Source organism: Gallus gallus, chromosome 33, assembly GCF_016699485.2.
Source record: "Gallus gallus isolate bGalGal1 chromosome 33, bGalGal1.mat.broiler.GRCg7b, whole genome shotgun sequence".
Classification (NCBI taxonomy): Eukaryota; Metazoa; Chordata; class Aves; order Galliformes; family Phasianidae; genus Gallus; species Gallus gallus.
The window spans coordinates 2,303,307-2,318,793 of NC_052564.1; the positions used below are offsets into that span (position 1 = coordinate 2,303,307).

A 15,487-nucleotide genomic window follows, 5' to 3' on the forward strand; every position below is an offset into this window, starting at 1 on the left:
AACGGCCTCATCAGCACAGCCGTAGCCTGCGACCACCGCCTGCACACCCCCATGTACTTCTTCCTCCTCAACCTCGCCCTCCTCGACCTGGGCTGCATCTCCACCACTCTCCCCAAAGCCATGGCCAATGCCCTCTGGCACACCAGGCACATCTCCTATGCAGGATGTATTGCCCAAACCTTTCTATTTGTCTTCTTGTTTTCAGCAGAGTATTGCATTCTCACCATCATGTCCTATGACCGCTACGTTGCCATCTGCAAGCCCCTGCACTACGGGACCCTGCTGGGCAGCAGAGCTTGTGCCACCATGGCAGCAGCTGCCTGGGGCACTGGGCTTCTCTATTCCCTGCTGCACACTGCCAATACTTTTTCTATTCCTCTCTGCCAAGGCAATGCTGTGGACCAGTTCTTTTGTGAAATCTCCCAGATCCTCAAGCTCTCTTGCTCAGAATCTGATTACCTCAGTGAAGCTGGGATTATTGCTTTTAGTTTTTCATTTGTCCTTGGGTGCTTTGCTTTCATTCTTTTCTCCTATGTGCAGATCTTCAGGGCCGTGCTGAGGATACCCTCTGAGCAAGGACTGCACAAAGCCTTCTCCACGTGCCTTCCTCACCTGGCCGTGGTCTCCCTGTTTCTCAGCACTGGCATGTTTGCCTACCTGAAGCCCCCCTCCATCTCCTCCCCATCCCTGGACCTGCTGGTTGCTGTTCTGTACTCAGTAGTGCCTCCAGCAGTGAACCCCCTCATCTACTGCATGAGGAACCAGGAGCTCAAGGGTGCCCTCAGGAAAAATTCCAATATACACAGTTTCTCCATCAAAAAGATGTTCATCACTCTCTCAAGACTACAAAAACTTAGTTTCCTAAGCCTGACTGTTTTATGTGATGTTTTCATTTTTTTCATCATGTTTGTTTGTCATACATATGTACTTCAATTCCAATTAAATAATACTCATCATCAGTCTTTATTTTTACTCTTTAGTTCTGTGTGATGAACCTATTCTACTTGTACCAGGTTATATGAATAGATAAAGAAATCAACAGAGGATCATTTGTTTTCCCTCCCAACCTATCTGGATCATCGGAAGAGGCTCAGGATCTAAGAAACAAATGTCACACGGAGCAGCAATGTCCCTGAGGGGTGTCTGTCACTGCCTGGTGGGGACACTCTGCTGCCTTTCAGTTGTGTTTCTGCTGCTTCCCTGGAGCCACGGCCATGGGCAGCAGCAGGACGGGGTCTTTTCAGTGCTGCTCTCTTTGCAGCACCACGCTGTGCTCCTTTCTCCTTGCAGTTGTGTCAGCCCTCAGGTCCTGCGTTACGTAGCAGACCAAGGAGAAACACTTTACCTGAGGTGTGCCTGGAATTGTCTCAAAGGCTTGGAAGAGCATTGCCATGTCAACAGACTGAGGACGGGAGACTTGGGGGAGGAGAATCCTGTGAAAAATGAGATGGCCTTGCTCTGTTCAAAACATTCTGATTGTGCTATAAGAGGTTCTGACTGCAAACTTGTCTTGTTTATGGCCAACTCACTCTCAGCCCTGGATGGCACACCTGTACATCTATGTGAGAAACACGCTCAAGGTCAACAGTTTCTAATCAGGCCAAGATCTCTGTGAAGAGCAGTTTATTCATTAGTGCAGTAATGGGCGCACAGCCCCAACTGACAAGGGAGAAATTGCACAACTAGTCAGAGAAATCCATCCCATTGTATACCCTGGGTCTGATGCAGGTGAAGCCTCTCCTGGCACTCATTGGTTGAGCGTCTCAGGCTCAAAACCTTCCTACGCTGTTGCTACCTGACATTTCCATACAGTGTCTGTTACCAACCCTTTGTTTTTAGGTGTGTTCTGTACTTTTTATGGCACTAGGACGACAATATTATCAACAATCTGCCCACTAGTTCTGTCCTCTACTGGACTCTCCCCTGCCCTATGTAATTACCTGGCCCAGTGTTGCCTGTGCCAATTCTACTCAGGTCGGAACGCCGCAGTCTCAACTGTACTATGTTCAGCCTCTTTCTTTGTGACTGGGAATTTCCACTGCAAAAACACCATCTACCTCTCACATGGTTTTACTCACCCTTTACTTCATGACACTTTACCCCGGGTTTATTCACACCTTACTTCAGGATGTACTCACACTTTATTCCAGGTTTACTCAGACTTTGATTCAAGTTTATTTATATTTTACTCCATGTTCACTCTTACTTTTCTCTTGGTTTTACTCACTCCGTACTCCAGGTGTACTCTCACCTTGCTTCATGTTTTACTCGCACTTTACTCCAGAATTACTCACACTTCAGGTTTACTCACACTTCCGTGATTAGTCACATTTTTCTCCGCATTTTTCTCACTCTTTATTCAGTGTTTAACTCAAACTTTGGGTTCATTCATGCACTACTCAAGCTTTCTTCTTAGCTTTTTCCAGGTATTACACACACTGCTCACGGGGTGTACGCACACTCTGTTCCAGGTGTACTCACAACTTCTTTCAGGTTTTACTCACACTTTATTCTGGGTTTACTCACACTTTATGCCTGCTTTACTCTGACTTTACTCACACTCTGCGCTGAGTGTATTCATATTCTAGTCCAGCTGTACTCACACCTTACTCTGGGTTTTACTCACGCTTCACTGAAGGTTTACTCACACATTGTACAAGGTTTACTCACACTTTACCTTATGTTTACTCACAGTCGACTCCGCGTTTACACACACTTTACTTCTTGTTTACTTATACTTTGTGGAGTGTTTACTTACACTTTACTCAAGGTCTACTCACTTTCTACTTAATCTTTTACTCTCTTTCTACTCCAGCTTTACTCACACTTTACTCCAGGTTTACCCAAACTTTATTTTGGATATTACTCAAACATTATTTTTGGTTTCCTCACTCTTTACTCTGGGTTTTCTCTTACTTTTCTCTGGGTGCACTCCCATTTTACTCCGTGTGTTCCTAAAGCTTACTCAGGTTTTTACTCACACTTGACTCCAGGTTCACTCACACTTGACTCCATTTTTACTCACAATTTACTCTGTGTGTGCCCACACTTTACTCAACTTTTCTCCGGGTTTTACTCACAATTTACTCATGTTTTACTCACACATTACTCTAGGTTTACTCTTATGTTTCTCCTGGTTTTACTAACACTTTATTCTGGGTTTTCACACACTTTTTCTTTGGTTCAGTCACTACTCTACTTCGGGCGTATTCACACTTTACTCTGTATTTTGCACACAATTTACTCCATGTTTATTAACACTTTACTCCCCTTTTACTAACACTTTACTTTTAGTTTACTCACACTTTTGTTTAGGTTTACTCAGAGATTACTGTGGGTTTTGTCACAGATTACTCTGTGTTTACTCTTACTTTTCTCCTGGTAGTACTCACACTTTACTTTGATTTTACTCACATGTTGCATTGGTATTATTCACGCTTTTCTCTGACTTTTACTCACCGTTTACTCCAGGTTTTATCTCTCTTTACTTCAAGCTTTCTCACAATTTTCTCTCATTATTTACTCGCACTTCACTCTGGGTTTTTCTCACACTGTAGCAATGTTTTACTTACACTTTACTCCAGGTTTGCTCTCTCCTTACTCAGGGTTTGCTCACACTGCACCACACTTTTGTCCGGGTATACACACACTTCAGTCCAGGTTTGATCACATAAATCCATGTCTTCCCATACTAAACAGCAAGTGTCCCCACAGTTTACTCCTGTTTTACAAACACTTTACCACATATAGTCATACTCTACACCGGGTGTACTCATACGTTTCTCTGGGTTTTGCTCACACTATAGTCTGAGTTTACTCTCACCTTGCTTTGGGTTTATGCACACTTTACCAGGCTTTACTCATACTCTTCTAAGGGCGTACTCACACCTTACTCTGGGTTTTACTCACACTTTACTTCGGGTCAACACGCACTTCACTCTGGATTTAGTCATACACTACACCAGGTGTACTCACACTTTATTCTCAGTTTATTCACACTTTTCTCTGGTTTTACTCACACGTTTCTACAGCATTTACTCACCCTTTACTTCAGGTTTACTTGAGCTCGCTAAGCCAGGTTCTCGCAGCTGATAACAGATGCTTTTCTGCAGACCTAGACAGTTAGTGAAGACAGCGCGCCTCCCATTTTTTCCAAATCACATCATCAGCTATCCTATCTTTGGAATGCAAGGATGCAGGCTCGGAGAGTAAAAACACAAATTAAAAAAGAAGCAGCACATTGGTGAATGAAGTTGTGGCCAATGAGATGACCAACCAGAGCCAGCCAAGAGTCCTCCATCCTGACCCAAGCCCATGAAAATAACATGATGACCTTCATTGGAAAGACCATCGAGAGACACGTATTTAGGGAGGGGGGGGGGGGGGGGGTGGAATGTCAATCATTCTGGGGACTCATTGTAATAAACTAGCCTTTTCTTGGACATCTAATGCATATGTTCACAGCTTGCTCTTTAAGTATGTGTCATTCTTGCCCTATGGTATGCAGGTTAGGTGCCAATATTCCTTCTGCATCCAGTGTGTGTGCAGCGCTGATTAAACATAGCTGTGTTATAACTACTCTGCAGTTAAGGAGTTTGACTTCTGCAGGTCAGTTCTGTCCCTCAGTTTGGCGCTCATCAGTGTTCCTTGAGAGCGCCTGGTCCAGGCTCCTTCCCGTCTAACCAAAAAGATCACCTCTCTGCCAGTCCTGAAACGGGACCCTGGAAGAAGAAAACTTCTGTATGGTGAGGGAAGTCCGCAGTCCCGAGTCCCAGGCCCCAGCCCCGGCCGCTTTGCCACCACGCTCCAATCACTGCCCACGTGGCCTCAGCGCACAGTGCGCAGCTCCTCGGAGCGGAGCAGGAAGCGGCAGCCAGCAGCGCCCCCCGGAGCTGCCCTAGTGCTGAGCAATGGGCTATAAGGAGGGGATAGATATGTTGAGGTGAGGTCACTTGTGCAAGCAGAACTCAGCACCGTGTAGCAAGCATGTGCCTAGATGGTGTTTGAGAGATTACTTCTCTCTCTGGAGGTGACAGACCTGCAGCAGGAACAAGGCTGGCAAAGCGCCTTGGAAGACATTCTTTCTGTAGTAGTCAATACGACAGCCTCGAATTCAGGGCTGAGCTCTGTGCCTTTAGGAATGCAGCTCATGGTCATTCCCCTGTCTCTGGTAAGTCAGCAGAAGGCACCTGCTGGGCAGGTGGATTGAGAGATCCCTTCTGCCTGAGAATCTGATTTCCTGCATACAGGAGGAGCCCTTGCGTATGGGTTTTCATGTCCCCTGGACATTAGCACATGATGGGCGCATAACTTGGACATGTCTGCCTGAAAGGTCAGCATCAGGCATGGGACCTGAAAGGTCATGGTGAGATTTCATCTGTGTGGTGTGCTGGCAGGCCAAGAGAAGCTGATGGGTTGGTACACTGCCTGGAGGGTAGATTGTGAGATGATGGCACTTTCGGTGTACCTGGAGTGGTGGAAGACATTTGATACTGCCCTGTATGAGACCTGTATGAATTGACGGATGGACCACTCAGTGTATGCGGAATTGGATGGATGGTCACAGCCAGAGTTGTGGTCAACAGCTCAGTGGCTGTGTGGAGACAATGGTATTTTTTAAGGAGTCTGCAAGTGCAACCAGTGCTATTCAACCTCTTTGTCACTGACTTGGACAGCTCTGTTGAGTACACCTTCAGCAAGTTTATGGGTGACACCAATTTCTGTGATGTGGACAACACAGTAACGATAAGGGATGCCACCCAAAGGGACCGTGTCAAGCTACAGAGGTAAGTCTATGAGAACATCATGAAGATCAACAAGACCATGTGCAAGGATGTTCACATGGGTCAGAGCAATGCCATGCACAAGTGCAAGCTAACTAGAGAAGGACAATGCCCTCCCTCACTCTGATGGCCACCTCTCTGTTGATGCAGCCCAGGGTACGGTTGGCCTCACAGGCTGCAAGCACTCCTGTTAAGGTTTCCATCTCCCACGACCTCTAAGTCCTTCCCCACAGGACTGCTCACAAGTGGGAGTTCCCGCAGTCTGTATTCATACCTGAGATTGTCCCAACACAAGTGCAAAACCTTGCACTTGATCTTGTTGAACCTCATGCTGTTTCTTTGGACCCACTTTCCAAGCCTGTCCAGGTCCCTCTGGATGGCACCCCTTCATTCTGTCGTGCCAACCGTACCACGCAGCCTGGTGACATCAGCAGAGTTGCTGAGGGTGCGCTCTATCTCATCATCCATGCCACTGAGAGGCGTTGAAGAGCTCTGGTCCCAAGGCTGACATCTGGGGACACCACTTGTGATCGGCCTCCACCTGGCGGAGCCCATTTCCCAGACAGCCATTTGGTAAATGGCATTTGGTAACAGTCCTTTGGCTGTGACCTTCCAACCAATTTCTTATCCAATGAGCAGTCCACCCTTCAAATCCATCTCACACATCTCTCCATAGAGATAAGGATGTGATGTGGGACCATGCCAAAGGCCTGTCATAAGTCCAGGTAGATTTTTGTACCGGTCTGTGTAACTGATGTATTGTCAAAGTGTTCACATTATCATTCTGACCATAAAGAACCACAAAATTTAATGAAGCTTTGGGAAAATGCTGATTTCCCATTTAGATCCTGAAAATACTGAGCTAAACAAAACACAGTAAATCTCAGAACCAACGTTGTTTTACAGCAAAATTCATCTTGTTACTGCACACACAAAGAAATTGTTTATTAGATTACTTGTTTGCTTACAGCTGGCACCTGGTATATAAGTGTGTTTCTGTAACTTAGCAACCTTCACTTCAGTATCCAGAGAGCTCCTGTCGAAATGGTCTGGAGTTCAGCAGTGACCAAAGCATTCTCAAGTCAATCATTACCCAAGCTGCAGTGACACAATAGACTGGATGTGACAGCAAGAACAGAAATAACTAACTGGTACACAGGGGTAATTTAGGAAGTTATCGATAATGATCAGGAAAATAGGTCAGGATGTGAGACTACAAAGATGAAAAGCAAACATAGCAAATCTCTTCAATTGCAGTAAACAGGAATAAAATAAATAAGGAATAGGAAGTATGTGAAATCCTAATAGACTGTGAGCAGATTTCTGTGTTGGAAATCTATTAAAATATACAAAATATTAGTCAAATGTGCTGTGGGTTAAGTGTAGTTTCAATTAATACACTAAGGTGAAAGAGACGCTGAATTCAATAGCTGTTTCAAAGTGTGCAGAGAAACCTGCATTTGATGCGCAGCCATTAACACACAGAATTTACTGTCAGTGGGTTTTACGCATGGAAAGAATAAAGTGCTTTTTGACTCAACCCAGGAATTCTTTAAGTGCGCTTTCTTCCCCGTCCTGTTGAGGAGAGGCAGTGACAGAGCAGCATGGAGGGCACCTGGGATCCAGGCAAGGTGAGCGCAGCGCAGCTGGGCGCTGAGTTCCAGGGTGCTTCTGGGGTCCCAGCCCTGCAGCACGGTGTCTCCATGTGCCTTCCCTGCTGCAGGACAGCCCGACCCCACAAACCCATAGGCAGTCCCTGGCAGCTCTGTGCAGGCACTGTGTGGGGCAGCATGCGTGCAGTGGTACAGAGGTGTGCCCCCAGCACAGCCCCTGACACCACACATCCTCCTTCTCACAACACCTACTTACTCCCCTTTATTTCATCTTCCTCTTCATCACAGTGCCACCTGGCTCAACTTTTAGCTCTTTTCCCCCACTTTAGCAAATTTCCATTCCTTGTTTTGCCACAATCAGCAACTTTTTATCTTGATGCACTCTAAGTCCAAACATTTTATACCAAGCCCGAGAACAAGTCCTTGCACCTGGTGGAGGCAAAGAAAGAAGCAGTCCGTTGTGATTTCAGTGCTTCTGTGAAACAGGGTCATTGATAAAGACAGGTCTGTTCACACACCAAGTGAAACTAAACTGGGAAGTTTTAGGATGAGCACACACTGATTCCTTTTGTTGAAGTAATATATTGGTCCTCAGGCTAATACACTGATACCTTCCACTAATCCAGCCCATATCAGCTCCACAGTGCCTGCTGCCATCTCATTTGCCTGCAGAGACAGAGATGGAACACAGTGTCTGTGGGAGTCAGCACTGACCCAGAGTTCATATGGGCTCCAGAAGAAACAGAGCAGGGTGATGCCTCAGTAGAAGTGGAAGGAATCCAAACACATGTATAGGAACATGATTACCACTAATGATTATTACACACACAAACATATATATGAACAGCAAATAAAAATGAAATTATTAATGAAAATAAATAAATAGTATAAACAGAAAGGAACATCAAATAAACCCATGATGGAGAAGACCGTGAATCATTTGCAGAGACAGATGAGAAGTTTATCCCTACTGAAATGAGTCCATGATATCACCTTCCTCACTGCATCCTTGAGCTCCTGGTTCCTCATGCTGTAGATGAGGGGGTTCAGGGTTGGAGGCACCACCGAGTACAGAACTGCCATTGCCAGATCCAGGGATTGGGAGGAAAGAGAGAGGGGCCTCAGATTGGCAAAAATGGCAGTGCTGAGAAACAGGGAGACCACGGCCAGGTGAGGGAGGCACGTGGAGAAGGCTTTGTGCCGTCCCTGCTCAGAGGGCATCCTCAGCACGGCCCTGAAGATCTGCACATAGGAGAAGAGAATGAAAGCAAAACACCCAGATGCTAGACAAGCACTGACCCCAAGAACCCAAATTTCTCTGAGGTAGGCATCTGAGCAGGAGAGCTTGAGGATCTGGGCAATTTCACAGAAGAACTGATCCACAGCATTGTCTTGGCACAGAGGCAGTGAAAATGTATTGGCAGTGTGCAGCAGGGAATTAAGGACACCAGTGCCCCAGGCAGCTGCTGCCATGGTGGCACAAGCTCTGCTGTCGATAAGGGTCGCGTAGTGCAGGGGCTTGCAGATGGCAATGTAGCGGTCATAGGACATGACTGTGAGAAGATAATATTCTGCTGAGAAGAAGAAGACAAAGAGAAGGACCTGTGCAGCACATCCTGCGTAGGAGATGTGCCTGGTGTGCCAGAGGGCATTGGCCATGGCTTTGGGGAGAGTGGTGGAGATGCAGCCCAGGTCGAGGAGGGCGAGGTTGAGGAGGAAGAAGTACATGGGGGTGTGCAGGCGGTGGTCGCAGGCTACGGCTGTGCTGATGAGGCCGTTGCCCAGGAGGGCAGCCAGGTAGATGCCCAGCAAGAGCCAGAAGTGCAGGAGCTGCAGCTGCCGCGTGTCTGCCAACGCCAGGAGGAGGAACTCGCTGATGGAGCTGCTGTTGGGCATCTGTGGTTCCTGGGCATGGAGTCCTGTTCAGAGTGCAGAAGATAATGATGAGTCAAGACCATTCTCAGAGAAACTCCTCTAGTCATACTATAAAAATTTTTCCTTCACTTTGAAAAACGTTCATTTAAGTCCATAACTTCCGTTTATTTTCTTGAGCTTCACCTTCCCTTAAGAGTTGAAGCTTGAAGAGCTCTTATTTTCCTCTCATTTCCTAATCATATCACAGCCTCATGGATATTCTCCTCTTAGGAGCTGTTTCATGTCTCGTATCTTTACCCAGTCTGCACTCAGAGCACTCACCCCGCCTCTGTGTACTTAGATTTGTCTTTCAGACATCTGCCTGTTTTCATAATAAGTGCATTATTAATGTTTGCAGAGAATGACGATAATTTCAACTGCTTCTACCTTTCTAGAAAGCGGAGGCAGAAAAAACATTCTGTGTGACTGTTCACATTCAAATAAACGAGAAAACAACAGCTCAGGAGTCTCAGAGCTGTGATCAAACTTGACAGCCCCTTTCAGATTTCTGCCTCCAACTCTTTCCCCTTCCCTAAGAACTGCAAAAGGAAAATCCCTACTTGCAAAGCGCATTTAGACACATTCTGGTGTGCAGCGTATCTGCAATCCCCCTGCGCCAGGCATCAGCTGTGGCAGCAGAACTCCCCTGCCGGGCAGGCTGAGTGCTGAGCCTGGCAGGCGGCAGAGTCCCTGCCCCGGCACACAGCCCCTGGGGCACAGCAGGGACCCTGCTCTGCACCACAGCCCTGGGCACCCGGCTGCACCCCCGGCTGCACAGCCTGCAGCCGTCCTGGGACACGCAGCCCTCAGGGCTGTGCTCTGTCGCTGCAGCACTGAAGCCCTCAGCTGGAGCAGCTCTTTCTACATAGTAAAGAACCATGGAGCACCTTCAGCCAGATATCCAATGGGATGTCCCAGAGTTAGTGATCCCTCCAGGAAAATCAGATTCATTGCCTGCAGCTAGAGACTTACCTTGTCAAGGATAGTGAGATATGCACCTCCAGCGAGCTCACAGCCTGTTATTGTGCCACACAGCCTGTACGCTCTCTTCCTTCTCTCCTCCCTGTCTGCTGCAGATGATGCCCCCAGCCCTGCTGCGTGGTGCACAGGAGCTGCTCCTGGGCACAGCTGTCTCTCTGCAGTGCTGCCCACTTCTATCAGCTCCCTGTGTCCCAGGAGCCAGATCCAGCTCAGCAGCAGAGGAAGTGATTTCTTCTTCCCACTCTTCTCCCCTGAGATGGCCCAGGGTTTCCAGGGCTGACAGTTCCAGGAAGGCAGCAGGGTCGTCACTGTAGAACGTACTCCAAAATCAGCTCAATTCATCACCAAATGTCCACTGGATTCCAGAAGTGTTGCTGGTCCTGTCAGAACATGTTTGACAATAAGAGGGGTCAGTAAGGTTCAATCTGGAAACCTCTGCTCTTGGACCTTATGAAAAAGGATACACCAATCAACATGTGAGGGGTTGACTCCCCCATTTCTGGTCAGTGATTCATCTGAGGCAGTGTGGGCATGAAATTACATAATCATAGACTGGCTTACGTTGGAGGGGAGTTTAAACATCACCTTGCTCCCACCCACAACCATGGGCAGGGCTGCCAACCACCAGATCAGGCTGCCCAGGAACCCATCCAGCCTGGCCTTGAATACCCCCAAGTCTGGATGGAGCATTCAAAATTTTTTCTGGCAACCTGTTCCAGTGCCTCTGAGTAAAAAAAAAAAAAAAAAGAAAAATTCTTCCTAACATCTAACCTCAATCCCCTCCCTTAAATTTAAAGCCATTTCCCTTTGTCCTGTTGCTATAAGAACATCTCATCCTAACCCATCCTTTCAAATGGAAATCCTGGGTCTAAAATTGGATCAGTTTCCCAGAGGTCCATAGGAACTGGGAGTCCTCTTAGCTGAGTTCAGGTGTGCACTGTGCGGTGTCTGTGTGTGAGCCCTCTGTGTGTGAGTCTTCCTCTCTGCTCCGTCTGTGGCATACTTTGGAGTTCAAGGAATTACAAAGCTATGGCACATCTACATTCTTTCACTGATGACTCCTCAGTTTGCTCTGGGCTCTCATTTGAATGGCATCAGAAGAAGTCCATGGTCATTCCAGTTCCCAGTTGACAAGTAGCTGGCAAACATTGTTCGAGTTATAAAGAAGAGCAAGAAAGAAAACCCCAACAGCTATGGACCTCTCAGTCTTACTTCAGTGCCTAGTATAATTATGGAGAAAATGATGCTGGGAGTTACTGAAAAACCCATGAAGGACAATTCTGCCATTGGCCGCAGTCAACACAAGTTGATGAGGGAAGGTCCTGTTAAATTAATATCCATTTATAACATGGTCTCACCTCTGTGTGAACATGGGAAGACAACTGATGTTATCCTTAAGGATTTCAGTAGAGCTTTTGATACCGTTTCTCATGGTATGTCCTTCATAAGGCTAGACAGAAACATAATGTGATAGGCGAGCAGGTGGCCAGTGGATAAGGCTGGAAGGGTTCCAGCAAATGGGGTTCCATCAGGCTGGTGGACTGTCACAAGCAGAGTTCCTCCTCTCTAATGTTTCTGTGAATTACTTGCATGCAGGTCTAGAAGATGTTTTGAGCAAGTTTGCCGATGATACCAAACTGGGAGGAGCTGTTGCCTTCACTGAGGGTGAAGAGGACTTGCACAGAGACGTGGACAAGATAGAGAACTGGGCAAGCACCAACTGCATAAAGTATAACAAGAACAAGGGCCTGATTCTGCACCTGGGAAGGGGCAACCCTGGACAAACACAGTGACTGAGGGATGGGACACTGGAGAGCAGTCCCACTGAAAGGGACTGGGGGTCCTGGTCAACAGCAAATTGGGCGTGAGTCAGCAGTGTGCCCAGGCAGCCAGGAAGGCCAACCGTCCCCTGGGGTGCATTGAGATTGACATTGCCAGCTGTGTGAGGGAAGGGATTGACCCTCTCTGCTCTGCACTGCTGCAGCCTCACCTGGAGCGTTGGGTGCACTTCTGGGCACTGCAGTGCATAGAAGAAGTAAAACTATGGGAGGGCTCTAGAACTGAGAGATCTGAAGTTCAAAGTTTCACTGCAATTGACTGCTAGTTCAGGCTGGGCACTTCTCACATCCCACACCCTGGGATGAGACACACTGCCCACATGGGACTTGGGCCTCACAACATCCTTGCACCCCACACAGAGCCTGGGAGCTGCTGTCCCCTTGTCTTTCATTTGACCTCATACAAACCTCCATCCCACTGCCCCAGGAAGAGCCCTGAGCCAGCATGAGGGACAGGATCTCCCTGCCAAGGGTCTGGCGATCAGGGCTTGGCCTTTCTGCTTCATAAGACAAAGGAGGCTTTTCTCTGCATCACAGCCACCATCCCAGTGCCTTTGCCTGCCTGTCAGCATGGCTTCCAATTATCTGCTCTAACAAGTCCCTGGGGAAGCTTGCTTGTTAGTGGCCCTCAGTGGGGCCCATTAATACTCCAAGAAACTTCTCTGTTCCTTCTGACTTCGTCTTCTTGAGCACTTTGTGCAGTCTCCTCTCTGCACTGGTGGTTGATGGACTCAGCAGCAAATGTCCCATAGGTCCCATTACTGCTTAAGGTGCCGTCCTGTGCCTTGTGCCTTCCTGTCATCTTCTTCAGGTGTTCAGAACTTGTACAGCTAACTGGAGAGGTATCTGGAGAAAGCTTAAAGTGTAACAGTCCAGTGGTCATTTATGAAGTCTAGTTATTTATTTATTTATAGTTGTGTATAAACAAGAATTTAAAGTAGCACATGGCAGTTGATAATGATCCAGAATGTCCCATAACAAACTTTGCTCTGTCACTGTGTGGACCGACGCCCTCCTCAACTTCCCCATCCCATTTTTACTCCCGTTGGCCCCATGGGACTGGCATCACTTCTCCTCACATCACTCTTCTCCTCTGGAGTCACCTGCTCACCATTAAACCTCCTTTGCACCAACTCCCACTGGCTTTCCTCAGAGAACCAGCTGCATGTGGGCAATGAAAGATTTCTCTTTTTTGCCAACAAACAGAAAGCAACGTGATGCAATTGAATGAACCGAAAAACACAGTGATCAACTGCATGCCTTATCCAAGCTGCATCTACTGAGATTTTTCTTTCACAAAGAGTACTTGTACAAGAAATGAGTTAGACAGAGATAGGAAGGGATAAATATAATCACAGTGAAGGAGTTGACAAGAGAGTCCATCAGACTATGGAGAGATGGAACAGATTCCAGTAATCTCCCTGAAGGTCACAGATCAGCCAGGTAGTTGGGAGGTATTTGAACGAAGAAAGAGCAAGGCATGGGGAAATGTGGAGAGCAGTGGGAAGAGCGTGTGTCCAGATGGCTGCTGAAAACATGGCCTTCGACATGGTCATTAATTTAGCAGACCTGGAGACCCCTGGAGGATGAGGGACATGAAATACGCAGCAGGGTAGAGCAGCAGTGGACGCTGGGCATTAGTCACAGGGCATTGGCACTGGCACCGCTGTCTGTGTCCCTGTACCTGAAGACATCTGTCCTGCAAACACAATTCTGGAAAGCACTGTCCATTCTGTAAAATGAATTATAATTATAAAAATTACTTAAAATTGCCTCGAAGTCTGGTGTTACAACTTAAAATGAAAAAGAACATAGGAGTATTTCTGTACTTGAGAAGTGCGTTAACACATTTTTGCTCATTTCTATCTTTGTCTTCGAACTTTGCTTCAGTTTTATTGACATGAATATCTTTCAGACTTACAGCTTCAACAAGAAAAGGAGATCCGTTTGTGTCTTGCACAGAGCCTGGAGTCCCCCCAGAATTTCCGTGCCCACAACCTTCTGTGACAGCTCTCAGTCTTTGCACTGACGGAGTCACACTGTGGTTCTGATCTCTTCTCATGCTCTCAGACCTTGTTTCAGATGGTCACATGCTGCACAGGATGCTTCATGCCCTATAAACATCTGCTCTCTTCCCATCAGCAATAGGCCATGAGCACATGGGATCACAAGGTAACCCAGGCTGAAAGGGAACCTGGGGGATGTCTGCCGTCCAACCCAGGACAAAGAGGGACAGACCAAGTTGTTCAGCATTTGCTCCTGATGCATTTTTAAACCTCCATGGGCAGAGACTGCAGAGCCTCACTGGGTGACCTGACATTAGACGTTCGGAACGCACTCCAAACATTCCTAAGATCATGATGTGGGGCATGGAACAGGTGTGGAACAGGAATCACAAAGAAATAGCGGGTGACACATCCCTAGAGATACTGAAGATGCCGAGGGCCCCAGGCATCCAGATCTACCGCGTGACAGCTCTGCCCACAGCAAGGGAGTTGGAACTGGATGGTCTTTAAGGTCATTTCCAAGCCAGGCCCTTCAAGGATTCTGTGATTCCTGTCACTCGGGATCCTGTTTGCTTGGGTATTCCCTGATCACCTCCTCTTTCACCAAGGGCACATTTGCCTTGCACCAACATTTCCCACCTGTCTCTGACACGTAGGATTCCGAGAAGCCCAGTCCAACTAATAAACAGTGAGGTCAGGAAAGAAAGGACCAAGGACTCAGAGCAGGAGCTCACATGCTGGCAACTCACTGTGCACACCTGATCTGATCCAGAGAAATCCCAGCTCCTGTGGGTCCACAGGGAGCTGAATCCCATTTCAGCCCCAGGGTTTCCATCTAGTGATGAGATTCCTGTAGTGCTTCAGCTGAATCAGTGCCTTGCACAGGGGAAGTCCACCCCTCCCTGTCCTTCTCTGTGTGCCCTTTTAGTTACAGCAAACACGCTCTGGTAGGACTAACCATATGTCTGTAATTGGTCAGTGTCTTCTGGACATCTGGTGGTTAATGCAGCAGATTTCAAAGTACAGTCACGATGCTGTTGTCTTTCAGGAGCTGTTGGCCATGGAGACCCAGGGACATCACAGGGGAGATGAGTGGGGAGGAAAAAATGACATCCTCTGCTGCTGAGCTGGGCTGTGCTCCTGGGACACAGGGAGCTCCTACAAGGGGGCATATCTGCACAGAGACAGCTGTGCCCAGGAGCAGATCCTCTGTACAGCACAAAAGTACAGGGGACATGATCTGCAGGTGGCATGAAGTTATAAGGAAAATGAGCGTGTGCAGGCTGTGAGCTCACTGGAGGAAGATTGCTCACAGCTCTTGACAAGGTAAGTCTCTGGCTACAGGCAATGCA

General features: G+C 47.5%; 2 protein-coding genes across 2 annotated transcripts; one reads left to right on the forward strand and one right to left on the reverse strand.

The window, feature by feature from the left end:
- Window positions 1-264: 264 nt before the first annotated feature.
- On the forward strand, window positions 265-6,269 carry LOC121107997 (olfactory receptor 14J1-like; the record flags this gene model as incomplete). Its single annotated transcript, XM_040654650.1, has 2 exons — window positions 265-732; window positions 6,141-6,269. Coding segments are annotated over 2 exons (597 nt in total), but the record flags the coding sequence as incomplete, so codon positions are not given.
- A 1,718-nt stretch (window positions 6,270-7,987) lies between these two features.
- On the reverse strand, window positions 7,988-9,268 carry LOC121107998 (olfactory receptor 14J1-like; the record flags this gene model as incomplete). Its single annotated transcript, XM_040654651.1, has 3 exons — window positions 7,988-8,062; window positions 8,399-8,472; window positions 8,878-9,268. Coding segments are annotated over 3 exons (540 nt in total), but the record flags the coding sequence as incomplete, so codon positions are not given.
- Window positions 9,269-15,487: the final 6,219 nt, after the last annotated feature.